The 27,975-nt window shown below is 38.6% G+C and overlaps 1 protein-coding gene across 2 annotated transcripts; it reads left to right on the forward strand.

Moving 5' to 3' along the window:
• Positions 1-1,840: 1,840 nt before the first annotated feature.
• On the forward strand, positions 1,841-27,936 carry shisa7b (shisa family member 7). 2 transcript variants are annotated; one of them, XM_066675883.1, is made up of 7 exons: positions 1,841-2,060; positions 2,589-2,736; positions 16,832-20,452; positions 20,661-20,818; positions 22,862-22,918; positions 23,851-24,036; positions 24,721-27,936. In XM_066675883.1, exons 3-7 carry the CDS (start codon positions 19,764-19,766, stop codon positions 25,554-25,556), a joined length of 1,926 nt encoding a protein of 641 aa, XP_066531980.1. In that variant the 5' UTR covers positions 1,841-2,060; positions 2,589-2,736; positions 16,832-19,763; the 3' UTR covers positions 25,557-27,936. The 2 variants fall into 2 exon arrangements, with proteins under 2 accessions (XP_066531980.1, XP_066531981.1); XM_066675884.1 differs by lacking the exon at positions 22,862-22,918.
• The last annotated feature ends 39 nt before the right edge of the window (positions 27,937-27,975 follow it).

Here is a 27,975-nt window from a genome sequence, read left to right on the forward strand (position 1 = left end):
GTAGATGGGGTAGGAGAAGGATTGTGATTATGTTTTTATATAAATACCTAAAAACCTTGCTTTTCAAAATAATGTTTCGTACAATGCTCTAATACAGTGGTTCTCAAGCTGTGGTACGTGAACCACTAGTGGTACATAAAGCAGCACGAGGTGGTACACCAAATGACCTTGAAAAACCTACTGCTTAATTAAGGAATTTATTATTAACTTAAAAAAGATTTTATGTGTAAATTACATAATTTTTCAGTTTTCATAATTATTCCCTAATGACATTCAATTGTGTTGTAGAAAAATACAACATGCTATGCATAGACCGTAGTTGATTACGTCTGTAAGGGAACAGCAGGTGGCGGAAGGCAGAATTTCTTTGCTTTTTTCCATGGAGGGAACGTGATCTCCCAGTTTTTTGAGAAATCAGTGTAAAAAAAGCCCAGTTTCAGTCCAGTTGCTCACTGGACACAAGTAAAGGCTAGAGGCACAGAGAACCACTGTGAACACCTCCCCAAGCCCCCGCCACTCTCCTTTCACCTGTAGCCTATAAAATCTGACATTAAACCTCTTCTCATTTTTATTTCTTTCAAAACGCTTATTGCCCATACATTTGTGTTCTCATAAATGTATAACTGTGTATAAAACATTCAGTTTCTGCCTAGTTATTTGTATTCTCCCTATAATTTGTAGTAATTATTTTAGATAATTATGTGTTAAGCATGCAAATTTCAAGTAAATAAAAAGCAACAAAAACATGCCAAAATTCAAGCAAGGAATAGAGGAAGAACCAGAGGCTCACGTTTCTGTGGTAAAAATCATTGGTGGTACTTGAGGTTTTGGTTCTGGGTCTAAAAAGTTTGAAAACCACTGCTCTAATATATAGTATTATATAATATATATAGTAATATATATATATATATATATATTCACACAATAGAATGTTTCAGAATAAAAAAAAATTGAATGAGCAAAAGTCATGAAATTAACAAAAGATGGTTCTGTAATATTTTTGTCATTATTTAAATTTAAGATATATTTTTTAACTTGTTAGATTTTAGACTTCACTGCAGTAAGAAAACAATGGAATAAAAGATTTGACAAAATATTTGACCTCTGTCTGAAAAGTGCTTAGTCATCTAGAGTATTCCATATTAGATTTTTTTTTATATTTTCTGTCAGGAACATATTTGCAATCCACTCTGAGTTTTTTGGGAATAAGACTGGGCATAATGCACATGACGTCGTCTCCAAGCTCACTCGGTAAATGTGTAAAATTCTACAGTTTGTATCATATTTAACACATTTCATTTTAGAGTGTATGGCTGAGAATGTCTCCAATATAAATTAAAACACAACAAGGGAATGTTAACAAAGTAAAAACTTAATTTTCCCTTGAGGATGTCGAACCTGAACACCAAGCTGACACAATTTTTGGCTATAGGTAAATGGATGTTCGGTTGTCATGGGAACCTTTTTAAAACGATTTATTCGACGTTTTTTCAGTAAGTATTTGTATTCTTGTTTAATCCTAGTTATTGTCCGTTTACTGTGTAGTCCTGAGAATGAAGCTGACCAACAACAACAAAACATACATTAGCTGCTTTGGCGCCTTTTGAGCTACTGGTGCGCCACCGTCACCCACGACGCGGTCCTCAGGAGAAATTCCTAGCGGAGATTGGACGATCATTTAACAAATGAAAACGCGCGCCAGCAGGTGTTTCGTCCAATCCGCAGAGGTGAAGCGCACGAAGCGGACCTTTGTGAGAACAGTCCGTTCTGCTAGTGAGGGGGGTCGACTTTTCCTCAGAGGAAAGAGGGGCGCGCGCCGAGCTGAAGTGACATGGAGATACGGTGCTATGAATTTTAATGACAAGGACAGCCTCTTTACAGACCACCGTCCCGCCTCGTCCGTGAAATAAGGGAACGGTTCTGAGGACTGGGACTCATTTATGTATTTTTAACTCCTTGGTTTCGTCTGGAAGCTCGAGAAAAGATGACCGTGTGTTTTCGATCCAGAGTAAATCACATCCTAACGTTATCTGTCGGCGTTGAAGCGAGGAGCCACTGAGGTAAATCTGCACGTGCTTGTTCGATTGTAAATTTCGCACAGTTCTCTAACCGTTGTATTTTTTTATATTTTTGTTTTGACGACAACGACATCGTGAATGAAAACTGCATGTAAAACACAACAGACAACGTATGTCTGTGTCGAGGGACACCAGAAAATGAGCGAAGGTCGATGCTGTGTTGTGTTATAGTCGAAGCTCACAGATGTGTTTTCTCAGGAGCACTGCGTTGTTTTTCAGCAGAGCGAACGTGCCCCACGCTGCTTGGCGTTTTTTTAAATAATTCACACCACACTGTCGCGTCAACATATTTATTTCAAAAAGGGCAACTTTACAGGGGAGGAGGGGGAAACGATGTTAACTTTAAATGGAAGTTAATGCGAAAACATTATCCACCCTAATTAATATTGGACCTTTTCTATTGGTCCATTAATCAGCGCATCGTAAAGGGTATCTATGTGCTATTGACAAATTGTGTAAAAACACAGAGATGGAGACACGCCGTTACCGAGGTCTCTCTTGGTTCCGCAGACCCAGCTGAGAGAAGGGATGAGCGCTGAAGCTCGCTGCACTAGGAGCTTTTCCATCGTCGCCACGCCAAGCAACATGGTGAACAGCGGCGCGCGCTGCGCATATGAGCCCCGCTACTGCTGCCCGGAATACAGCCCGCGACACGCAGGTGAGCCGCGCGCGCTTGTTCGCCTTCATTTTGTCATACTGCAACACCGACGAGCGCGAGGCCAACCAGCACAGGTTCACGCTTGTGCACGTGCCATGGCATGCATTCTTTTATTTTCCTTCAGCACTGTTGTTTCCTATTGTCTTCAATGCATTCGTCATTGGAATGGCGATGGCATGGCTAAGGATTTTTCACGAGGCTCGCAGCCTACATGCGTCTCAACGGGCTTGCTGTGCGCCGCCTCTTGAATGCTAATTTCCTCGCTGCCATGATAGTGCATCGTTCATGCTGTGTGCTATGGATTTTGCCCACTGTAGATCTCAGTGCGAAAAACAATCTTTCCTCAAATGGCACACGAGGTTATCTGTCACTCACACTTGTTGGCATTAAAATGTTCCTATCTTTACCCCCAAGATTTGTTTATTGGGTATAGCAATGACATTCAATTGAGTCTTGAAAATATCATTTGATGTTGAACTCAGCAGTACTCAACAGATATTATGCAGATTATAATCATTTCTTCAACAAAAGACTTGTTGAAAATATTCCTGCTGCTTGCAATCCATTTTGTGTTTAGGGCCTACCATGTTTTCTCCCTCAGCATTTTTCCATTTTTTACCCTGCTTCTTCCTTAACGTAGCTGTTTCTGAATGATGGGCAACACGTTGGGCCTGACAACTCCCATCAGCACTTGTAGTGAGAGAGAGGGAGAGAGACAGAGAAAGAGCAGAACAGAGTGACACAGCTCTCATGTCTTCTCTCTGGGAGAACGGTAGTGAGGAAGATCTTGGGAATGGAAAGAAAAGAACGACGACACAAGAAGACCAATGACAGATATTTCATAATTTGTTTCCATTTCTTTATCTCACTCTCATTTTTCACGCACTCTTTTTGCTGCATAGCTATTCTAAGAGAGCGGCTCCTACCCACACACTGACCGAGAATGACAGAGAAAAAGAAAGAGATGATATGCTGAGTCTTATGTTGAGTGAAAACTCTGTGACTGTTGATGAAACCTATTTGCCTTTAAGGCACAGAAAATGTGTGTTCAATCAAATGTGTGTGTGCATCAGTGGGGCATCTGCAGATGAGGGAGCATGTAGGGAAAGCTCTGTTCTGTATGTGCATAGATGTAGGCGCCCGCTTTTTTTCACAGGCGGCTGCTCGCAGGGCCCTGTCTCCCTGCTTTACGTCATTGGGCAGGCCAGGCGTTGCCGACGGCGACCACCACAGCCAGCCACAGTGCAGGAGCAGGCAGCTCAGTCTGTGGAGTTCAGTCAGATGGTCAGGAAAGGGGGAGAAGAGAAGAACATGCTCTGGGGCTGTCAGGAGCCATTTTTAAAGTGTGTAGCTGAGTGTGTTTTTTTTTTTTTTTTTTTTTGCTCTTTTCCCTTTTTTTTCGTCCCCTAACCCCTCCTGCGAGGGTCGACAGCTATAAAAAACCCCTCCTCCCTTGAACTCTCAACATGGGTCCTTCTCCGGCCTGCCAAACCCCTGCTCCCCACACATCTGTGCCTTTGTCACCCCCTACCCTTCTCTTTCTCGCTATGCACACTCCTCTCTGAATGTATTGTTGCTGCATCATATCAGCAACAAGGATTCATTTTAAAGGCGTAGAGCTTTTTAAGCCTACGTGTTTTCTATCTTTGTGTCCATGCACTCCTCTGACCCTAGCTGGATGTTCCTCTTAGCGAGTTGGTGTGTTGCATCAGTCAAGCTAACATGACTTGTTGTGTAAGCATGAAGTCTAAAGCGTATGCAATGGCAGAAAACTGTTACTCATCATTAGGGTGGCTTTAGCATATGACTCAATATATGAGACACCTGAGGTCACACTACTGTGTGCTTAAAATATGATGTATGCATATTCATTGTGCAATTTGCATGTTGATCATGAATGAATGTGATTTCAATATAGAACCCCTAAGCCAAACATAAAACAGAAATGCCTTAAACAAGTGTCTATTAAACTGTTTTTGAATTTCATTTATTCTTTTGAGCCCATAGGTATACTTACATGTTCAGCATGAAGCAAATATTTATTTTGTTTAATATAGATGCAGCCTTAGAATATGAATAGCACTTTGCATATCTTTGCACAACTTCATATTAACAGTTATTTCAAAAAGCACTTTTTCAGAAACCTAAGGCAGTTTCAGACCCTAATAAATGACAAATACAGATTAAGTGGACATGAGAAATTAAAGAAAATGTCTCTGTTGAAAATTCTTTTTGATTTCAGACATAATCATCCCATAGAAAATCTATTTTAACTTCATCGATACAAACATTGCATTGACTGAATAGTTCACTTTCTACCTCCACCTACTTCACCATTTAGACAAATAAGTAGGCTTATGTATTTAGGCCTCAGATAATCTTTTTCACAATATTTGCCTATGTAGTAATTATACAGAAGATAATTCACTCTAGAATCCTAGTAATGACTCTGGGTAAAGTCAGAGGCAGAACAATGTATGAGCAGTGTCACAAATGTTCAGGCGTATCCCTTACACACGTTACATACGCTCAGCCCCATGCCTAAAGCCTGCGACACATTTCCCATTGCGAGAACACGTCTGACACAGAAAATCTGCTGTTTGCTGCATGTGTAAAAGGACCACTCCACAAAATATCTGGACCTGATACTATGAAGTTTCTCCTGAGTTCATATGTATTCTTCCAGAAGCCCCTTTGTGAGGTCAGACACTGATGTTGGACATGAAGGCCTGGCTCGCAGTCTGCGCTCTAATTCATCCCAAAGGTGTTCTATCAGGTTGATGTCAGGCCTCTGTGCAGGCCAGTCAATTTCTTCCGTACCAAACTCACTTATCCATGTCTTTATGGACCTTCTTTTGTGCACTGGTGCACAGTCATGTTGGAACAGAAAGAGGCCATCACGAAACCATTCCCACAATGTTGGGAGCATGAAATTGTCCAAAATCTCTTGGTATGCTGAAGCATTAAAAGTTCCCAGTCCATCTCCTGATAAACACCCCACACCATAATCCCCCTCCACCAAATTTTACACTTGGCACAAAGCAGTCAGACAAGTACTTTTTCTTCTAGCAACCATTAGAGGTGGGCGATATGGCAAAAATACATTATCACAATTTATTTATATATATATTTATTTATTTTGCAGGATCACAATCTCAATTTTATCACAATTCTTTTTCATGCTGGTTTTTACCTCTTAACACTCCAGGTAATTTTTCCATTTTCCGCTTGAAATTACATACTCAAATCTTGAGGCAGTGAATAAACCAGAGGCAATTTTATGAAATGATGTTACTGAAAAGCACTTTTCTTAATTTACTTTGGAATCTTCTTTGAAATATTCCTTTGGAATCTTCAAACCCAACCTCTCCATAAGGAAAATGATTAATTTTACTGCAGAAATAAATTGTATTATCAAAGCTTAATGACAAAATGTTACATTTTATGTTCCTTGACTAATCTCATGCACCTCTCCAAATGACTTTTTACCCTCACTAAACAGGAAAAAAGTTCTGACTCACCTAGATTTATTCTGATTTTTAGTCTTGTTTCTAACCTAGTACTCTTCCCCTTTAAGGCCAGATGAGTTGGAAGGAGGGAGCTTTCCGCGATTGGCTGTAGAGTGAGGCCGCCTCCCATACGCCCCTCCTTTGTTTAAAAGGTCTCTGGGAAAGGTGACAGTGAAAGGGATCTAAGCTTTGAAAACATATTTATTGTTTTGATTGTTGTTTATTTTGATTGCTGTTGCCATATAAAACTGTTTGTGTTGTCTTTCCCGGTGCATGTCCATTAGGCGTCAAAGCGTGGTTGCTTCCAATGCCTCCTTGATTGAGCATCGCTCCGATCGGTCTACAGACTTGATGGACATGTCGTTAAATCTGAGAGCCCAAGCTACACAGCAATAGCGTAGATCCACACATAAACACACACACACACACACACACACACACACACATATATATATATATATATATATATATATATATGTAATATATATTTGTACTTTATTTTGAACGGTTGGGGTTTTTTTTCTTTCTATTTGCAAGTCATCTTTACACAAACATGAGGATTACTAACGAGTGGATTGATGGAAAGCCTCAAATTTGGTCTTGTTTTGAAGGGGAAAACCTACATAAGAACTGGTATACTTGTGGGCTCTTCAGGCTTCAAGGCGCCACAGTTTTGTTTTGGTTTTAGTTTTTGCGAGGAAGAGATCTCATATATGGAATAACAAATACTTTGGTTTTAATTCAGTAGTCATACACTTTAGAGTAGTGACTTACATTATCGGTGTCCTAAGAGTTTGCCCATTAGACTGATGTGTAATAGGTACACAGTACATAAACAACTTATAAGAACTGCAGCAAACCGTATTGCATTAGAACCACCCAACAATCTCCCTGTGATGGTGTATCGTGGACAATTTCTTATCGTTCACAATCTGATATCATCATATGACACACCTCTAGCAACTGTCAAACCCAGGCTTGTCCATTGGGTTGCCAGAAGAAGTAGTGTGATTTGTCACTACCGAGAACATGTGCCCTCTGCTCTAGAGCTCACAGTTCTGCTCTAAAATTCTTTACATCACCGCTCAGTGATGTAAGGCTTGTTTGTACATGCTAGGCCATGGAAAACCAAGTTTGGAGGTCGGTAGTGAGTGACTGTTCAGTAAGTTGGCAACTACAGTACACTGTGTGCCTCAGTATCCACTGACTCTGCTCTTCTAATTTACATGCCCTGACACTTTGTGGCTGAGCTTCTGTTGTTCCCGATCAGTTCCCCTTTGTTATAATACCACAGACAGTTTACCACAGACTTTATTCAGGACTGGACTTGTTGCACAGGCCACATCCTATTATTGTACCATGATGGAATTCACTGAGCTTCTGAGAGCTCCTGAGTGTGACCATGGAAGTAATTGGACCACCTGAGTACAGGCCATTCTTAAAATGTGTCACTTCTGTATGGTGGGTATATTGTATGACCCATCCAAGGTTGAGGGAAGGAGTGTTTTCATTCTGCATCAGGGGTTTCAGCAATGACCAGAAGTAAATGGTACAGAATTAAAGACTTAGAGATAGTTTCCAGTGTTTTATTAGATTTTCAGATCTTTATCAAAGAGGAATCCTTTTGCATTTTGGAAAATCAAAGAAATCTATTTACTGCAATGACGTGTAACTAAAATAGGGAAGCAGTTGCAAAGGACTTGTAAAACCTTTTTGTTAGTCAGATAATATATAAATCTCCTTAAGCATTAATGATTAATTGCATTTAGCTGGAATAAAGTATACCAATTAAAGCAACAGGATATACCAAATCAGGGTGGCGCAGCAGGTAGAGCCACAGTCACAGAGCTCCAGGCACCTGGAGGTTGTGAGTTCACGTCCTGCTCTGAGTGACTGCCAGTGAGGAGTTTGGTGTGTTTTTCCCCTTGTCCGCATGAGTTTCCTCCTGGTGCTCCGGTTTCCACCAACGGTCCAAAAACACACATTGGTAGGTGGATTGGCGAGTGAATGTGTGAGTGCGTGTCACCCTGTGAAGTACTGGCACCCTCCAGGGTGTGTTCCCGCCTTGCGCCCAATGATTCCAGGTAGGCTCCGGACCCACCGCGACCCTGAACTGGATAAGTGGTTTCAGACGAATGAATACCAATGTATACCCAATGTATTCCCAAAAATATCACAATAATTCCATAATATTTTATCAAGGTTTAAAATTTTACATCATTGCATTATAAACATGTGAAATGTAGAAATATACATATATGACTTATTCAGAATATTGCTTTTAATATGTGGTAGCTATAATTTTGGGCATAAGTTATCTATAAAAAATTTTCCTAGTGGCTCTGTGTATAATAATTTATTAATTCATTATCTGTAACCATCCATTATCCATTATCTGTAACCACTTATCCAATTCAGGGTCACGGTGGGTCCAGAGCCTACCTGAAATCAATGGGTGTAAGTTGGGAATACACCCTGGAGGGGGTGCCAGTCCTTCACAGGGTAACACACACACTAACGCATTCACTCACACTTTTGAGTAGCCAATCCACCTACCAATGTGTGTTTTTGGACCGGGGAAGGAAACCCGTGCACCCGTAGGAAACCCACACGGACAGAACACACTGACACAGACAGTCCTCACAGACACTAAGAACCGACACAGACAACTACTCACAGAAAGTCACCTGGAGCGGGAATCAAACCCACAAACTCCAGGTCCAAGGAGCTGTGTGACTGCGACACTACCTGCTGCACCACCATGCCACCTTATAATAAATTACGTTTTTATTCATTTCTGGACATTTTGACATTCTTAAATAAAAGCATCTATATGTTTTTTCCATAATGGAAACCATAGAGAGAGTAAAATATCTGTATATTCTAGAATATGAAAGGATAGCACTTCTTTACCAGAGCACCACTATAGATTTGAAGACATAGTTTTTTAGAGCAATGGAAGTCTTACTTCTCAGAGTAGCAGCGTATGCCAAATTGTTGGCTATTTTCTGGCTGTGGCAAAAAAAGGTGACAACAGGACTATTATTGATTAAAAGTTATCTCATAAATATAGTTCATACAAGTGTGTAATTTTTCATGTTTCCTTAATTCATCTCTCAATTTATGTCTCAATTTACTTCTTAAATCAGATTTCTGTTAGTCTCTTGACTAACTAATCAAAATCTAGCTATTCTACTGGTTTAGTATAGAAACCTAATGTTCAGAGAGTACGGTTTGATTCATTATAATAATTATTTCTTCTGCAAAAAAGGAACATGATTTTGCCCAGTCTTATTTTATCTCAGTCTTTTATCTGTATCGGTATATTTCTTAGATTGTTAAATGTGTCTAGAAGACTACAGGGTGGGGCATTTATGTGGATACACCTTAATAAAATGGGAAAGGTTAGTGATATTAACTTCCTGTTTGTGGCACATTAGTATATGGGAGGGGGGAAACTTTTCAAGATGGGTGGTGACCATGGTGGCCATTTTGAAGTCGGTCATTTTGGATCCAACTTTTGTTTTTTCAATGGGAAGAGGGGCATGAGACACATCAAACTTATTTGGAATTTCACAAGAAAAACAATGGTGTGCTTGGTTTTAACATAACTTTATTCTCTCATGAGTTATTTACAAGTTTCTGACCACTTATAAAATGTGTTCAAAGTGCTGCCCATTGTGTTGGATTGTCAATGCAACCCTCTTCTCCCACTCTTCACACACTGAAGCACAGGCTTCCAGTATCCGTAGTTGCAGGTGCTGCACATCTCATATCTTCACAGCATAGACAATTGCCTTCAGATAACCCCAAAGATAAAGTCTAAGGGGGTCAGATCGGGAGACCTTGGGGGCCATTCAACTGGCCCACGACGACCAATTCACTTTCCAGGAAACTGTTCATCTAGGAATGCTCAGACCTGACACCCATAATGTGGTGGTGCACCATCTTGCTGGAAAAACTCAGGGAATGTGCCAGCTTCAGTGCATGAAGAGGAAAACACATCATCATGTAGCAATTTCGCATATCCAGTAGCCTTGAGGTTTCCATTGATGAAAAATGCCCCCACTATATTTGTACCTTATATACCACACCATACCATCAAGATATGCAGCACCTGAAACTACAGATGCTGGAAGCCTGTGCTAGCATTTCTCCTGCAGTGTTGCTATCAGTGTGTGAAGAGTGGGAGAAGAGGGCAGCACTTTGAACATATTTTATAAGTGGTCAGAAACTTGTAAATAACTCATGAAAGAATAAAGTTACATTAAAACCACACCATTGTTTTTCTTGTGAAATTCCCAATAAGTTTGATGTGTCACATGTGTCCATTGAAAACACAAAAGTTGGATCCAAAATGGCAGACTTGAAAATGACCACCATGGTCACCACCCATCTTGAAAAGTTCCCCCCTCCCATATACTAATGTGCCACAAACAGGAAGTTAATATCACCAACCATTCCCATTTTATTAAGATGTATTCATATAAATGGCCCACCCTGTAGTTCTTTTAAGTGATCACAACTGTTGAAATGTCCCTGTATTCCACAGAACACATATTTCAATGAGATGTCTTGCAAATGTGGTGTAGGGTTTTTTGTTTGTTTCTTTATTATTTTTAAATATCATTAGCATGCCCCTTTGTTTAAAACAGAAAACCCATTAACATATATATTCAGTCAAAAAGATATGTTTACGAGGCAATGCTCAGTTAGTTTAAGTTTGAATTTGAATGCTTGACACAGTATTTTATTCTGAGTGATCCTGAGTGATCTGGGTGTCCTGTCCTGGGTGCTGTCCTGGGTGCACAATCTAGTGGCAGTTTAGCTGGCTGGCAGGCAAAATAGGTAATTAACCTATTTATACGGGTCTAACATAGATTTGAATGTCAATTATTTGAACAGTTATCAAAAAGATATCCATTGGTTTTTAGGCCTAGGAAATTAAGCAGTAAAGTTCAATTCCAATTCTAGATGTGAATCCCCTGATAGAACACTTTGTAAAGCTACTTTCATTTTTCACTTATGTTTAGGAATGTTTAGGTTTATTTTCTGTTTTGGTGGAACAAATTCAGTGAAACAGTACTGAGATTAATGTTTGGTACAGAGTGAGACAATAAGACACAGGAGAAGAAAGCAGTTGCAAGTTGCAAATCCCTTAATTTTCAAATATATATACTCTTGAACTCTTCATAAAATAAAGTTGCGTAAATAGAACCACTTTTGTTTCCATAAAGAGCTATGTTTGTTTAACAGATGTGTGAGTGTGGAACAAGCTTTTAAATGTTTTAAAATCCATAACACAAACTTATCCTTTTAAAAATATTAGCAAAATGGTTCTTTATGAAACCTGAAGTTGTACTTCTATGGCATTGCTCAAAGAACCATTTGTAGTACCTTTATTTTTAATAACCAGTATTCCATAAAGGAACAGAAACTTTAATATGATGTTATTCTCAGGAATAAAAACTTACATTAAAAGAAGGGAAATGGGCTCTAAGGAGTCTTTACAAAACCTGCCCAGAGGACAGCCACCTTTCAAAACTGGGAGTTACTAAACATGAAAGAGTTTTGTATTGTAAACCCCATTTTCATAAAATATGCAATATTTTGCAAAATGTCCAATACTTTTTGATTTGTTGATTTGTTAATTCATTTAACTGACAAAATTTTCCATACAAGCTGCATATGCCTGACTGGCCTAACTGCAGCTTAGATCTGTCTCTTAGGGCATTTCATGAAGAGAAGAATCAGGCAATGCCACCCATGGACAGCTGAGCAGCTAAACTGCAGTATCAAGCAAGAATGGACAACAATTCCACTTGCAATATTGACAACAATTTTTGTTTTAAGTTCCTCATCTCTGTGCCAGCTTTTTTTAGAATATGTTGTTGGCATCAAATTCTACATTTGTTGATATTTGTAAAGGGGGCATGGTGGCGCAGCAGGTAGTGTCGCAGTCACACAACTCCAGGAACCTAGAGGTTGTGGGTTCGATTCCCACTCCTGTGTCCCTGTGGGTTTCGTCCGGATGCTCTGGTTTCCTCCCACAGTCCAAAAACACACGTTGGTAGGTGGAATGGCGACTCTAAAGTGTGTGTATGAGTGAATGTGTCTGCGTTGCCCTGTGAGGGTTTCACAGATTCCCAATTTTTATTAAATGTTTATTCTCTTGGACATCACTAAATATTATATAATAAGTCTATCCCCTATATATACATATGTTAGTGTCAAACAAATTGTTAACCATTAGAAAATAATTTTGTAACACAGTTACAAAATCAGTAATGTTAACAAATCAGTAATGTATACAGTTAAAATACCATGTGGATAATTATATGAATGAACAATTTGAAGAGGATGTAAATAAAAATCAAACTTGAAATCTTGTTTATGAATTGAGCTATAAGCACCGAAGCCGTGATTATGATTGTAACACATCGCTGCTTTAATTAAATTAATGAATTAATGGACATATTGGTTGTATTAATCAGTTACTGTATAAAACATGGACAGAATGACATCTCTCAAAAAAAATGAAGCCAGAACAGTTATATTGAATCTGCTGGCTGGTGACAGTATGATGTGTCAATCCATCTACACTATATGCTTTCTATGGCAAAACCGCCCATTTTCCCTCTGCTAAAACAAGCACATTTTATTTTTTTCCCCTGAAGTCAATTTTAAAAACTTTAAGCTCTGTTCCATTTACCTTGGATTTCGGAGCTGGAAATGAATTCACACCTGAAATTCACTGGAACCCCGTTCCAGTGAAACATTCTGAAAACCCTATGCCCTAGGTTTTTATTGTTAGGATTGTTAGTGATACCAGTTGGTAACAGTGCATGATGTGATATTTTACGCATTTAAACACCATGGAAACAATTTACTCCTCACAGCCCACTTACAGTGGGGTACTTTATTCATACCAATGACCATAGAAATATGAACATGCTATACAATTGAAGCCAAAATTGATTGCTATGTTGTTAAATTTGATACCAGAGTCTAGTTCATTGCTTATATTCTGTGAGGAGCAGAAATGTGATGTTGAAGGACATTGGCATTGTTTGGTATGTTGGACATCAGCTTACCCTTCCCATAGGTTGTATTCAGATACCTCTTGAAAAAAGGAAAAACTCAAAAACAGGTATTTGTTTTAGAATTTCGTTCTGTGATTTCCCTTTTATTATTAAAATTGTAGTAGGTGATTTAGGTTTTAAACAGTTATTTTTATATTCCTTGCATACTCTTTACATGCCAATAACAGTAAGTCAAATGCTCCGAGGAAAGAAATAAAAAGATTTGTTTCTACATAGGCCACAGCACTGGAAAAAACCCTGTCCATTCATTTCACTCAGATTGAAAGAAATAATTGGATGACTTACTTGCCTGTTTACTAAATCAGTGGACCCACATTTTGTCCACTTATATATATCATGACCCAAGCAAAACAAATTCTGTATGTTTACTACATTATAAAACAAAATATAACTGACATTGGCCTATTTGTTTCTCTACACCACAATTAACAATATTCAGATTCAGATTTAGGTTTGGGTGATAATATATGATTGTCTAACACATTTGAAGGCATATGAGGCCTTAAAATTACCAATTAGTCCACCAATGCTCCTATCGCTGCAGACCACTGAATTAAGAGTCCCACTAGCAGCTTGGGAATGGTGCACTGCTCTTTTTTATTTGTGTTCTGATGAAGTACCTGGCTTTTGAAGGATCATCCTGATTCATAAGGGAAGGTTTTAACCACTATACCATGTAACTCGGTTCCATAGCTGACTCTCGATAACAAGGTGTAGGGGTAAAAATAAGAAATGGGATTCATCATAAACTTTAGAACAGCAGCAGCTGGGCTCGCTACACAGTCTGGGTTGCAGCATAGGGTAAATATTGCACAAGGGGGTGTTTGTGTAACTATTCATTTTGTGTTTATGTGCCTATTAAAATTCAGTTTTTTAATTAGTATAAATTTTCTCTGTGACCCATTTAATTTTGGTCACAAAATAAAATGAATGAATGAATGAATAACCCTGAACAAAATCACTGTGCCCCTATGCACATGCACTTCATGTAGCTTCATGCAGCTTCATGAAGCCAGAGGGCACACCTGAGTAAACATCATTGTAGTTGTTGGGTTTTTTCTTACATGTGAATAAGACATGAGGCCCTCATTGCACCTTGCTTTGCATAACTAAGTGGCTTTGGAAGGAAGGCTGAAATTAAGAGGGTGGGAATTGTCTGTTGATTTTTTTTTCAAAAACTGGCTTACACTTAAGCCCGACGCGAACCCTACGCCGCCTGACACGCATCTCTCCAGAAATGTAACTACGAGTTGTGTCGAGGCAGACCGCAACAACTGATTGGTCAGTAGTAAGATGGACATTGTTAATGATGAACGGAAGAAGTACAGGAATATGAACTCCTCCTCTCCAGACAATAGAGACCACAGACAGCAAATTCATAGCAAGAGATTTCCACAGATATTGTGTGGACATCAGGATTGAATAAAAATGCTGAACACAGGAAAACTACGGATGTCTCAGGAAAAAATAACTCAACAAGAAAGATGCCAGCTTTGTATTTGTTTTCTCCTTACTTTGGAATCCTTACCTTATGTTAGTTTAGTGAACAGGATATACTGTATTGATACAAATGTAGACAATAAAAGCTTATACCTGAAGGTGACCAAAATCTGGAATCATACCTGTTCTGGTGGGTTTGGAAATTTAGAATGTTTGCTAAGCTAGAAGTAAGAATGCATCATATTTAAGAAAGCAACTATGAGAAGCTTCTAGCTGCAGACATGCACTCTCTGCCGCAAATGCATTGCCAGACTATTCATGACGTCAGTGCACTGAAATCTGCCATGGAATCTGAATTAGAGTTTAATGTGTCATGGCACGTTTACAATTTCTGCTGAGAAATTACCTTAATGGTGAAAGGTTTGTAACATTTGATTAATATGTTTTGTAACTTAAAATGTTGTTTTTGGCACATTATTTTAACGTGAGTAATTTTAAGTGAAGTTTTAGCAGTATTTATTTCATTTTTTGTTTTTAAACAGTTTCTATATGGTGTTAATGTGTTTGCAGTTTATACATGAATGTAGAGAAATGTGTGCAGGCTATATCAATATCTAACTGAGCCCCAGATTTAATATTTTTCATTTATATATATTTGTACAAACTTAAAAAAAATTCATATAACCAGAATTTGATACAAATATATGAAAACTCAGAATAAAAACTTAGCTTTGCCTTGTATGAAATTAAGTACAATGATACAATTTAGAAAATTACATCTACCACAAATAAATCCTGTCACTTTGATGAGCAAAGACAAACCACATACTGTTTTGATACTGATAATAATGGAATGAAATGGTGATTATGGTATAAATGGTATCTTAAAAAAAAGTAACACAACAATAAGGTTACTGGGTCTATTTATTAGTAGAAACAGCAAGCTATTGCTCTGCTGCATATTACTGTAGCTGTCCATGATGTCACAGTTTTAAGGTCAACTCGTAAAGCAAAAACAGCCAAACAACTGTTCTGCTGTGACTTTTCTGTCATTGTGGCAGAGAGTGCATGTCTGCAGCCTCTATTGAAATCTATTTACTGGTGCTTGAGTGACAACATGTTCTGTGATGTGTAGCAATTAGCAGTTGTTGAGCCATTGTCATTCATGTGTGTTTTGAAGGTATTTCCTGGTCCTGCTGAACATTCATTCATTATCTGTAACCGCTTATCCAAGTCAGGGTTGCGGTGGGTCCAGAGCCTACCTGGAATCCTTGGGCGCAAGGCGGGAATACACCCTGGAGGGGCACCAGTCCTTCACAGGGCAACACAGACACACACACACATTCACTCACACCTACGGACACTTTTGAGTCGCCAATCCACCTACCAACGTGTGTTTTTGGACTGTGGGAGGAAACCGAACCCACAACCTCCAGGTCCCTGGAGCTGTGTGACTGTGACACTACCTGCTGCACCACTGTGCCGCCCCGCCTGATGAACAATAGAACAGAAATGGCACAAATGTGCTCTGGGAAACATTTAGTTTTATATGGAATGTTCTTACTTTAAAAATGATAAGGCATGTTGGATGCGTTTCATATTCTGGTTAAACAAAAGCACATGTACAGTATGTACCATAAAAATGGGAATTATACTGGCACAAGGAAAATATTACAGTGCCTATTTTAGCACTTTTATCTCAAATTATCTCAAGTTACATGTCTTGTAAGGCCATGGAAAATTAGAAATCGGGAAACATACTGCCTTGAATCATTTGCTTTCTTATTCTTTACATAGCATTATGTAACAAAACTTTCCGGAAAGACTATTGATTATAATTTAGTTAACACTGACAAGCATAGATCAACTTTTAAGGACAAAACTGCTATTAAACAGTATTTTTAACATCAGAAACACAGAAAAACAGAAACGTTTTTGAATTCTGAACATGCAGACCAATTACAACTATGTATTCTGTCATCAGTTAAATGGTCTGAGAATTGTGATATTTTATAATTATTATTTACTTTCCTTTTTTTTCAGTGAGAATCCAAGATTAACAAAGGAACACAGAAGCCAAGAAGAACGAGCTGAAAGTGCCATTGGTGTGGACAAGGATGACTGGAGCCCCAGCCAGGAGGAAAACACTTTCTTTTTTAATGAGGAGTATTAAACAGCATACGGCTTTGTTCTTCTTTTTATGAGCCAGGGGTATTTTGCAAAGGATATTAATTTGCTCGGATTGAAGTATTTGTCATTCTTGTTCTTTCTTGCTAAAGTGCAACCAAAACCAGTGCCAAACATTAACTGTGCAAAACAGAAGCAAAAAAAGGGAAAACAAATTTTGACTGTAATTTTGAGGTATTTTTTCATCATTTAATTCTAATTGTCAAAAAATATTTTAACCATTCATTTCCATTCATTACATTCCATATTATCCACTTCCTTTAAAACGGTTGATCCCACTATTTCAGTGCAAACCGTTAAGACAAAATTATTGAGTGCAATTGCCCAATAACAAGTGGTCAGAACATTTTTGATAAAAAGAGTTGCTGCTTCTAGAATTAAGGAGAATAGTGCTTTACTGGTTCAAAGTGCTTTATGTAAGAGTGGATGATGGAAGGGCTTTAGACTGCATACTAGCACACTCTTTCACTGGAGTTGCCCTGGACTAACTGATCGATGGATGGTTTGATGGATGGCCGGCACAAGGCTCATTTAACTCTCCAAAGTGACCTGCTGCTAATTTTCTCAATTAGTAAACTGTCCCATTCTCTGCGCCTATTTCTACTTCATGATATGACTTCTGAGCCATTCTCTGCTTCTGCTTTTTCATGAGAACTTTTTCCTCTCCTTTTCTGCGCACTGTGCACATTTATAACAAAGCCCTTAATAATCTTTTTGTCTTTTAAGGGTAAAAAATAAAGAAAGAAACAAACAAAACAAAACATAACAAAAAAAACAACAACAACAACAAAAAAAAAAACGCTGAAGCCATAAGCCCCATAGCCATGCCAATGTTAAAATACTTGTCATTGCAAAAGCCATAGTCCCCATAGCCATGATAATATGGAGATTCCTGTCATCACAATTAAGATTGGGTTTTTGTGATAAAATTGAAATTGCTTTAGAAGCACAGGTGCAAAAGTATATTCAGGGATACTTGAGAGACCAGTCGAGGCAAGGTTGTATTCTGCCATATTCACCAGCACGCAATCTGTGGCTTTAATCTGTTTACATTAGTGATCTTTTAGAATTTTCCACTAGTTTTCACAATTTGGAAGGAGCGAGAAAGTACGCCTCCGTACACAGAACAGATTAATTGATTTTGCTGAGAGAGTCAATATAGTGTTTGTTTGTTGCTCTCCACGTGTTCCATATTGACGAATGAATCCCACCTCTTTCATGTCTGTTCAGCAGGCACATTCACGCTGGCCTGCCAGAATTGGGCCCAAGCCCCTATTTGTTTTATTTTGTTGGACTGAGTTAAACCCAAAGCAGAGACATTCACATAAAAGAGTGCAACACACGTAAACCATTTAACAACCAGCCTTTTGTCTTCAATTATACATAGCTCATTTTTCTCTCTCTACCAACTCATTTCCAACATATGTGTACAATCGCATGCACCTTCTCTGAGTTATTGTCAGTCAAGGACTAACACGTGCTGCTTGGTACCTTTTTACAAGAACCCTGATCGACAAGACTCTTCTGAAGACTTTGTTACAAACCGTTGTCTTCTTGTACCGCCTTTAGAAAAAAAGATCAGCTCTTCCTTCATTTTGAAATTGACATTTTTCATTTGCAATCGATTATTTGAAGTTATTTTCTTATTGTTCAATCCTGAAGTTTCCAGTAGCCTCTATGACTTCCTAAATACAGAGGCTGTATTTTTGTATGAACAGAGACCGCAACATTAATCTATTGTTGTGACAACCTGGACTGTAATATAGATGCTCATTTTATGTAGAGGCTTGTAAGTTCTTTGGTTTTTTTTTTGCTTGGTTTTCATTGACACTGCCGAATACATCAGCCCTCTCAGATTTGTTTACAAGCATGTCATTTCTCAGAGCTGCCACAAACAGTTTACAGTGTAAGGAAGCGTTGAAACAAAAAAGTAACAATTAGTTGTTGTTTTTTATTTTATTTATTTCTTTATTTATTTTAATGAATTGGATATCATTTCACTGAGGTCTTCAGTTTGAGTTGTTGGGTAGAGCAACTGAAGTGCCAACAAGGAGCAAGAATATTTGTCAAAAAATAAGCATAAAGTAAAAGTAGACTTCGAGACAAAGTTTACAAAATTTCTCTAAAGAGAAATGTTTACATGATCTCCTTTAGATGGACTAATTTACACGTGGATTAAGTGTGGTAGTTAATTTAGAGAATCTTACCTAAAACAGGCCATCTTTGAATTAACAAGTTACCTTTAGTTATGTTTTTAACATTTTCTTTAGGGTATAAAATTGCCATCAACATGGAATTCAACTTGCTTGTCTAACCTATTTCCAGATTTGTTTTTACAGAATATTCAATTGGTTAAAATAATTTGCAAATATCAATTTGAGCCAAATTATTACTGTAAAACATTCCTCCTCTCTGACCATACTCATAACCACAATAAGTTCAAGGAAGCAAAAAAAATGAAAATTCAGTTGGAAATGTATAAATGTATTAACTTTGTGTGCATTTCTGAAGTTGATATTTTCCACAGTAATATGTTTACACACACATCATCAACATAATGTTGCAGATTTAGATGTGCATTTTGCATATTGAATAACTTGCATACCAGTGTATGCAAATTTAAATGGAAAATAACTTCTTGCCTATATCTCATATATTGTCACAGTGACGCATACATTTTGATAAACATTTCCTCAGTAAATCAGTCTTTTGTAGATCTGAAAGTTCCTTTGTACAAAAGTGTACATCCTTCTTATTTATAGAAAAAAAGGAAGCCCCCAGGATCAAAATGCCATCTGCTGCCATTTTGTCTTTTGTTCTCCTGTTGGACCATGTGGTTTTCACCTTGGCTATTACCTCACAACGGCACTTGGCCAGTGATGGGCCACTGCTGCTTCTACTGAAAAGCCGGGGTGACAAGACCCTGACCCCTTTACTTAAGGGACAAGAAAAACAAGCAGCGGCTATGGCAGCAGAACCTGAGGTGGCCGAGGTCCCTCCATTGCCCCTGCCCCAGATCATGCTTTCTCGCAATGTGACAGTTGATGCCCTGAAGCCCCCGCTTGGGGCTGCACAGGTGGCGCCGCCACCCCGCAGACTGGTGGACGTTGATGTGTGCCGGGGCTACTATGACGTAATGGGACAATTTGACAACACCTTTAACTGTACTAAGGGCACCTACATCTACTGCTGTGGCACTTGCCACTACCGCTTCTGCTGTGAGCATCAGCGCAATCGGCTGGATCAAGACTCTTGCACCAATTACAATTCACCCGTCTGGGCAAACACACAGGTGCCTGCCACCCAGCGCCCAAGCCGTTCTGACCCAGACTTCGACCCACTGCAGCAACAGAGCAACAACACAGCTTACGTCATTGGTGGCGTCATCTCCTTCACACTGGCTGTAGCCATTGGGGTCAAGGTGGCTTGCCACAAGATCTCACGCAGACCCAGGAACCGAGACATTAATATGCCCAGGTGAGTGAAAACCTTTTGTTATTCAATTCAGTGATCAAATTAGGAATACAATGTGCATTTTCACTCTTATACTAGTATTTTGATTTATGTGTTAATATTTTTATGGTAATGTGGTTTTGAAGTCTTTGTGCTTATTTGGTAATTGAACAAAGCATCTCCTGTTATCCATTCTGTAATACCTTTGCCGTTACTTTGTTAATTTTTCCAGAGCATTGGTCGATATCCTGCGTCATCAGTCCAGCCCAATCCAGCAGGGTGAGAGAAACAACACCACAGTCTTGACCACTGCCACGACAAGCGATGTCAGTCTGGGACGGCAGTCCAAAAACCTCTATACCCCCATCCTTCAGAGCAAAGACAACCGGAGTAAGTCTTTCAGCCTTAAATCTCCAGCCCTGATATAGTTTTTGGTTCATTTTTTCAGTGACCATGAAGAAAAACTATTTATCTGTAATCTGAAAGAGATTTTTCAAAGTTAGCTAGCTAGCTATTTTCTCTCTGTAAATTTGCAGTTTGAGTAAGAATACAAGGTACAAAAAGCAGGATTTAGATATTCCTTGTGTTGACATGAAGGTGTTTTGAAAAATTTAACATAACCAAGTAAAAATTATGTTTTGATTCATATAAAAGCAAATTTCTGTCTAATATGTGTCTTCAGCAGCTCAGTTGATATTTAATTACACAAATTATTAGACATAAAACAAAAATATTGAAAGGAAATAATTTCTCGGTTTTAAATGAATGTTTTTTCAATTTGTAGACATATCTAGAGTTAAATAATATTGTCAGGATACAGCTGTAGGATAGAGAGCATATGTTGGTATAAAAGTAGTAACAAAGTGAGGAGTAGAGGATTACCTTATCATGTATTAAACATGAAGAAATATCTGAAATACAGAGAATTATAGATGCTAATGCACAAGCATTTTTTTAATTTACATTTTTAACTAGGATTTCCATCCATATTTTCTGATGTCTTCTTCATAAATCTCAGTAAAACAGTCATTTTTGTAACTGTCATATTGATCAAAGTTAATAAGATCTTTTCCTTTACCATGTTGATCTAAGACCTGTGGAGTCTGTTCAAGAGAATTATAAGAAGGTTACTTTAACTACTTAATTAATTACATAATTTTGTCATGTTGTACACTTGAATGGAAGCATCCTGACCTATTTGGATTCTTCACCGATAGATTCAGGTTTGTCCTTTGATTTTTTCTATTCCTCCACATATTTATTCAGGTTTCTCAGGTTTATTCAAATTTTTCTAAATTTGTAAATACTAGGCCTAAAACTGTGATTTAATAAAATACCATGTTTATTAAATATTATACCAATATTTATATATGTTTAACAAATATTATACCAATATTTATATTAGGCATGTTTCTTCAAATCAATTCTGTAATATTCTCTTGGAATCTAAGCTCTTGTTCTTGTTATTTATTAATGACTGGTATTTAATGTACAAACCATATTTCCAGAAAATTTTACACAAATGCAAGTTTGAACTCTATCATGCAAAGAAGGAAACCTATGTAAAAAGGATCTTCTCTGCACCGGAGCAACAGACTGAGGTTTGAAATTATTTTCGGAAATCATAAAGAGGAGATATCCAGCTGGTTATAAGCGCACAGTTCAAAAGACAGCATCTGTAATGTATGGTGGGTGCATTAGTGCACATGGCATAGATGTCATGCACTGTTAATGTTGAACTATATATACATGTTTTGGAGCAACATAATGCCATCTATATTTTTCTGTAAAGGCCTTGCTTATTTCAGTAAGCCAAGATCTTACTTAATTGTAACGCATTGCTTGAATCAAATTCTAAATATGCAAATACACTTTATCAATTCCAACATTTAAGAAGTGGTTTTTGAACTAGTTTTGATTAATTATATGGGGTTAAAATGATTGCAAAACTTATTTTGTTTAATGCATTTTGTTTTATTTACATTTTGCAAAGGGTCTCAACTGCTCTGGAAATGGGGTTTGAATTGATAAGTGGGTTCAGTAATAGGAAAATAATTCAAAAGAAAATAAAGCTGGATAATGTATGTCTAAGTATGTTTTCTAAATTGGATTCTTTCAACACTCAGGAAACATGTTTATTTATTTTATTTTACTTTAGGATTAGAAAAAGTCTAATTGAAAATAGAGAGGTTTGAGTGTGGAGGCATAGAAAGACAGTATGTATATGCTTTCAAAGGCAGCTGAATGGTGAATGAAGACTGAACTATGAAGATCATAGGGAGTCAGACGTGATTGGTTAAATTTATTTTCTAGATGGAAGTGCTAGACAATATAGCACATAAATCCAAGAACAAGAAAATAAAGTCAGCCATCATATTGGCATGCACGCTTTATTGGCGGGAGTCCGTCAGTGTTCGCTCTGCTCTCTTGCAGTTGGGAAACACAATTTAATCCAGCCTGGTTCCAGCCCCAAACACACGGCTACAATTGGTAAGCCAAAGCTGGTGTGTGAGCTAAAGGCCTGAAAGAGCAAGTCAATGTATATGTGCATATATGTGCTTGTGTGCCAGAGCTAAACTTAAAAATGTCTATTCCCAGGTGAGCTGGATGTTTGTGTGTGTGAGCAAGCTTCCTGAAACAACTGTGTGTTTGTAGGCCCATGACTGGTCTGTGTGTGTCTGCATTCAGTGCGTGTCACTGCTCATGCTTCAGCTGTGCTGGCCCACTAGCTCAGGATGAGTGTGTTTATCTTCCCCTTTTCTCCTTTACCCCACGCTCACACACATACTGCCACTACCCTGTTGTAATCTCACTTCAGATATGTGCATCATATTCACCTCTTAGTGTGGGCACCAAGTGCCTGTTTGTACAGTTGGCGAGGCTTCAGTCTGTGTGTGGGCATGCTTGTGAACCTGTGTGGCATATTTATAGAACACAAAAGCATGGCCATGTGGAAACAAATATGTCACATCACAGAGACAGATGGGTACAGTCTTTTTATCTGAACACTAAATTTGTTGGTTGGGACTAACTTCATACATTAAAAAAAATATATATATTAAAATACACTTTGCTACATGTGCCTCTAATGTCTTTATGTTAACAACTACAGAAATGTCTGTCATTTTACAATGTTCCATTTTGAAAACACATTTCTATATTATCCTAAAATTTGTAATTACATATTATATGCACATTGTATTATCTCTTGGTGGTTAAAACCTGCTTCTTCTGCAACCTTGATTTAGCCCATTTTCAATATGGCGCATTCCTTAGCAACAGTTTCATCACTCTAGGATACATTTTGAATGTGACCACTGAGTTTTTCAAAATATCAGCCTGCAATGTTGTTGAGTTAATCAACACCACTCAGATGCCAAATGCATCCTGTAAAATGTTCATATGTGTATTTGTTTTTTCAGAGCGTGTACCAAGGATGAACAATACTCAGCTTGTCTCTATGGGAACGCTGCACACTGGCAAACCCAACAACACAGGCCCTCATCCGACTTTCTCTCACTCCTTCCACAACCTTGCTCAGCTCCCTCCATCATACGAGGCTGTTATGAAACCTGAAATTAATCGTTATTCTTCCCTCAAGAGGCTGGGTGAGTTTGTGTGTGTGTGTGTGTGTGCGCGAGTGAGCGAGTGATTCATACTTTGGGATATACCACCACTGTCTGTTTGAATATATTACACTAGAGGTCTGTGTGAGCCAGATTTTTTCTTATCCCGCTAGAGTTTGTCCCACTCCCCCTAAAAGGGACTGGGGCAAAAAAGGCACACATGCAAGTGGCCGAATGACCATCTACAGGCTCTGCTATTTCTGTACATATGTATGTATATATGTACATATGTGTTGTTCACATGAGTGGTACATTTGGAATACGTTTATTAATTTCTTATTGATTATTTTACTGTTTTATGTTGATTATGCATGGCAATTATTACATTATTATTATCTATTTTTATTAATTTACTGGGATTTTTCTACCTTTATGATGTCCTGCTTCCGTCATCAGTGGCTTGGTTAACCGCCTGCTCCCGTGCTGGGAGATAAGGGGCAAACAAAGTATGCAGAGCAACAGATGGACTTGAGTTTGTAATTGCAGAACAACAAAGTCCTCATCTATGGTCAATGGAGCTGAGAGAATGGACAGTGAGTGTAGAAACAATGAGGCTGTCATAATGTTATGGTTGATCCACGTAAAAGTTTGTACTACAGTTAACTGACCAATTGAACATCTTTCATGCTCACTCTGACTCTGCATGTTTCTCTCCCCTAAACACAGAAAAAGATCTGGATGAATACACAGGTTATTATACCTCAAAGAGACGACCCAACAATGCACCTCCTTCTTTTCATTCCTCCCAACATCACCTGCCCTGGGGGGGTGACTTCACTCTGGGGGCACGGGGAACTCTGCCTCTGCACTTATCCCGCACTCGAATCCACGTACCTACTTCTACCTCCACACCAAACCCTTACCCCTTACCCCAGTCGCCATACAGCCCCTCCTTCGAGACAATGAGCAAACCCCCACGCCGGGTGTTGTCTCAAGACCAGCTTCTGGCCCTGGGAGAAGGAACCACTCTCTCTCACCTCTCCAAGAACCAGCAGCATCAGTACTTCAAAGCCATGACCACCAGCAAGAGTTCCAACTCCCAGATGTTGCGAAGATCCCATGAGCGCCTTCTGGTATCACCTGATCATCTTGAGGAGAGACTGAAGGGTGGTGCAATGTGCGACTATGGGGGCATGATGACCAGCATGTCTCATCTCGACCACCACAAGAAAGCTCAGTCCCAGCAAAATGTGTGCGTGACACCTTCGCTTGACCGTCATCACATGATCAAGATGAACTCGCACCCAACCTCTGGCCGTGAACAAGAACGCAGCACCGCTGCTGCCATGTCAGTAGGCCATGGGCCTGGCACTATGGGCTGGGGGGAGGGGCACAGCTCTGGGGGTGGAGCGGGAGCGATGGCCCACAACGCTCGCAGGATGGCCTTTGCTGCGAAGCGACAGAACACCATCGAACAGCTGCACTTCCTCCCTGGAGGAGGCGGGGGAGGGGGAGGTGGTCAGGCACTGCGGACAGGGAGTAAGAACGAAGTCACTGTGTGAGGTGGGGGTTGCAGGGAGAAATGGAGACAGAAAAAGGGCTTGATAGAAGGTTAGATGCTGAGATGCATTTGCTCAAGTCAAAGAGAGGAAAAATTCTTTAAGGAAAGGAAATGAGTTTAAATGAAGCATGGAATGGAGAACAGGGAAATTAGAAAAGGCTCATAGCAAGAATGAATGTAGGGTATGAAGCTCATAGCAAGGGAACCTGATGTGTTGCTAGGACCTCAGAGAAAGAAAAATGGTGAGATGATACAAGTGTGGATCCCTTATTTGCCCCCTGCCGCTTGTTGCTAAGAAACAAGGATAGAATAAACCCTTGTGATAGGAAGGTGTTTTTGAGATTAATCTAGATGCACTAGGAAGGTTCCCAGTTTTTACTTATTCAACTGTATGTCCTGTTTATTAAGGTTTGCAGGCAACATGGAGGCATGTTTTCAGGAGGTATAAAGAAGGCTAAGGCATAATAAATAGAAAATAAACCTTTATCCAGTGAGTATCTTACTAGACTATAAATGTATTGTGAAGAATCTTTTTGGATTTGATTGAACACAGAGAGGAGAGATTGAAGCTTGAATTGTTTTGAAGTTTACTGAAGGGTTGCCTTTGACTAAATGTATTTTCACGATTTTATAAAAGATCATTAGATGATGAAGGTTTTTCTTGGATCCCACTTTGTCAGGGGGACACCAGCAATTGTGTGATTTACATCGAGTAGTGTAAAGGTATCGAGTAGAGTAAACAATAAAATGGTTATCTATCATCAGACATGAAAAAAAGTCGGAAGGTAAAGACCTGTTCATTTTGTAACGCGATTTTAGAAACAAAGACATGGCATGTTTTTTCATTCAGCTTTGTGATGTTGGGATACATCTTGTGTTGTTGCAGATGTTGAGGTTTCTGCACTTAGACAATGGTGATTGTTACATTGCGATCAAACTCTTGAATATTTCTGATTACCATCTTTGGAAATGTGTCTCTGAGAGCTATATGTGATAGTAATCTTTGGTTCATGTTCAAATAGGAGGCTTGTGGGAAATTTGGAGTGTCCAGACGACTAGACATAGACTAAAACTAAAGGAAGGAAGTAGTTATTGACAAGATCCATCCAGCACACAGTATCTGGTAGTAATTAGTCGGTAGGCATTTCGCCTTTTCATGCATGTCTGACCAGTCAAGGGACTGCTACGTATGACTTTTCCAGTTGGCGTCCTTGTGGTCTTTTATCATGGGAGTGTAAGAGTAGAGAAATTAATTATGAGCATGCATTTTTATCAACAAAGATGAAACTCTCATACAATTTGTACCTGCAGCTGTTCACTGTATAAGGTTGGTGGGGAATGAGAATGAGGGTTGGGCATACAGTGGACACATTACTCCAAGGGCTATACTGAAACATTTCTCTGTATGTCTGTGCTTCTGTGTTTGATTGATAATTTTTTAAAATTATTTTCATTATCATGTGTCAGTGTAAGTGACACAGCTGTTCAGAACAAAATGATAACCTATCACCAGAAAAGTACAGGCAAAGCATACAGAAAAAACAACACAGCGCAAGTTCTGTGTTAGATAATTATGTAATCTGTCAAGCTAAAACATCATGTAATCACAAAGTGTCATTTTCCCATTTATAAATGGCTGATTTTTGTATATTATAAAAAAAGGGCATAAAAGATTTCTGTACATTTCTCTGCTTTACACCCACCAAATGGACAGTGTGGGTTGTGGTGGGTACACGAGACTAGAATGAACTGAAAGTCCGGAGGAAACTAAAACGGCCAAAATATAAGCCTATAAATCTGAAAATCCAATTACAAGTATTTACACTTTCTACTGAAGTTATCTCAGCATAAACACAGAAAAAAGAATAAATAAATTCCCAGTTTCAGATGTGTAAACATGCCATATTTAATGCCATCATAATTATTCTGCTTAAGTTTGTGACTTCTGTTCCACTTTTTATTACTATTGAAGTTTCTAGTGGATCCTCACCTTTGTAATTACTGACAAAAAAGCAGATGCAATCAAAGTGAAAAGACAAAAAGCATGACGATGTCAAAGCCAGTATTGATGATGTCATATAGCTGACTTTTGATGTCAAGGTGTGTGTGTCCTGTTTGTGTGTCTGTATTTCTGTGCCTGTGTAGTTGAGTGTCTTTTTGGAATGCTGAATCTCACATTTTGTCTGACTTTTATCTAGTCTTTAACAAGTCAGAGAATGTGCATTTCAGAAAACCTAAGGAAAATTAAAAATCCCAAATAATCCTTTTATTTATTTATTTATTTTTATTTATTTATTTATTTATTTATTTTGAACTCAATTTTCCATAACAATAAATGTTGTAATCATTTCCAAAACTGCATTCACTGAAGTATTTTTAACCATCAGAAGCTTTTTATTACATATTGATTTTGGATTCTT

This window comes from Hoplias malabaricus, chromosome 6 (genome assembly GCF_029633855.1).
Source record: "Hoplias malabaricus isolate fHopMal1 chromosome 6, fHopMal1.hap1, whole genome shotgun sequence".
Taxonomy (NCBI): domain Eukaryota; kingdom Metazoa; phylum Chordata; class Actinopteri; order Characiformes; family Erythrinidae; genus Hoplias; species Hoplias malabaricus.

Excerpts from the sequence above, each read along its gene's own strand:
- shisa7b (XM_066675883.1), top strand. The coding sequence starts at position 19,764 with ATGCCATCTGCTGCCATTTTGTCTTTTGTTCTCCTGTTGGACCATGTG. Across the intron at positions 20,453-20,660 it reads CGAGACATTAATATGCCCAG|AGCATTGGTCGATATCCTGC; the intron begins GTGAGTGAAAAC and ends TAATTTTTCCAG. Across the intron at positions 24,037-24,720 it reads TTCTTCCCTCAAGAGGCTGG|AAAAAGATCTGGATGAATAC; the intron begins GTGAGTTTGTGT and ends CCCTAAACACAG.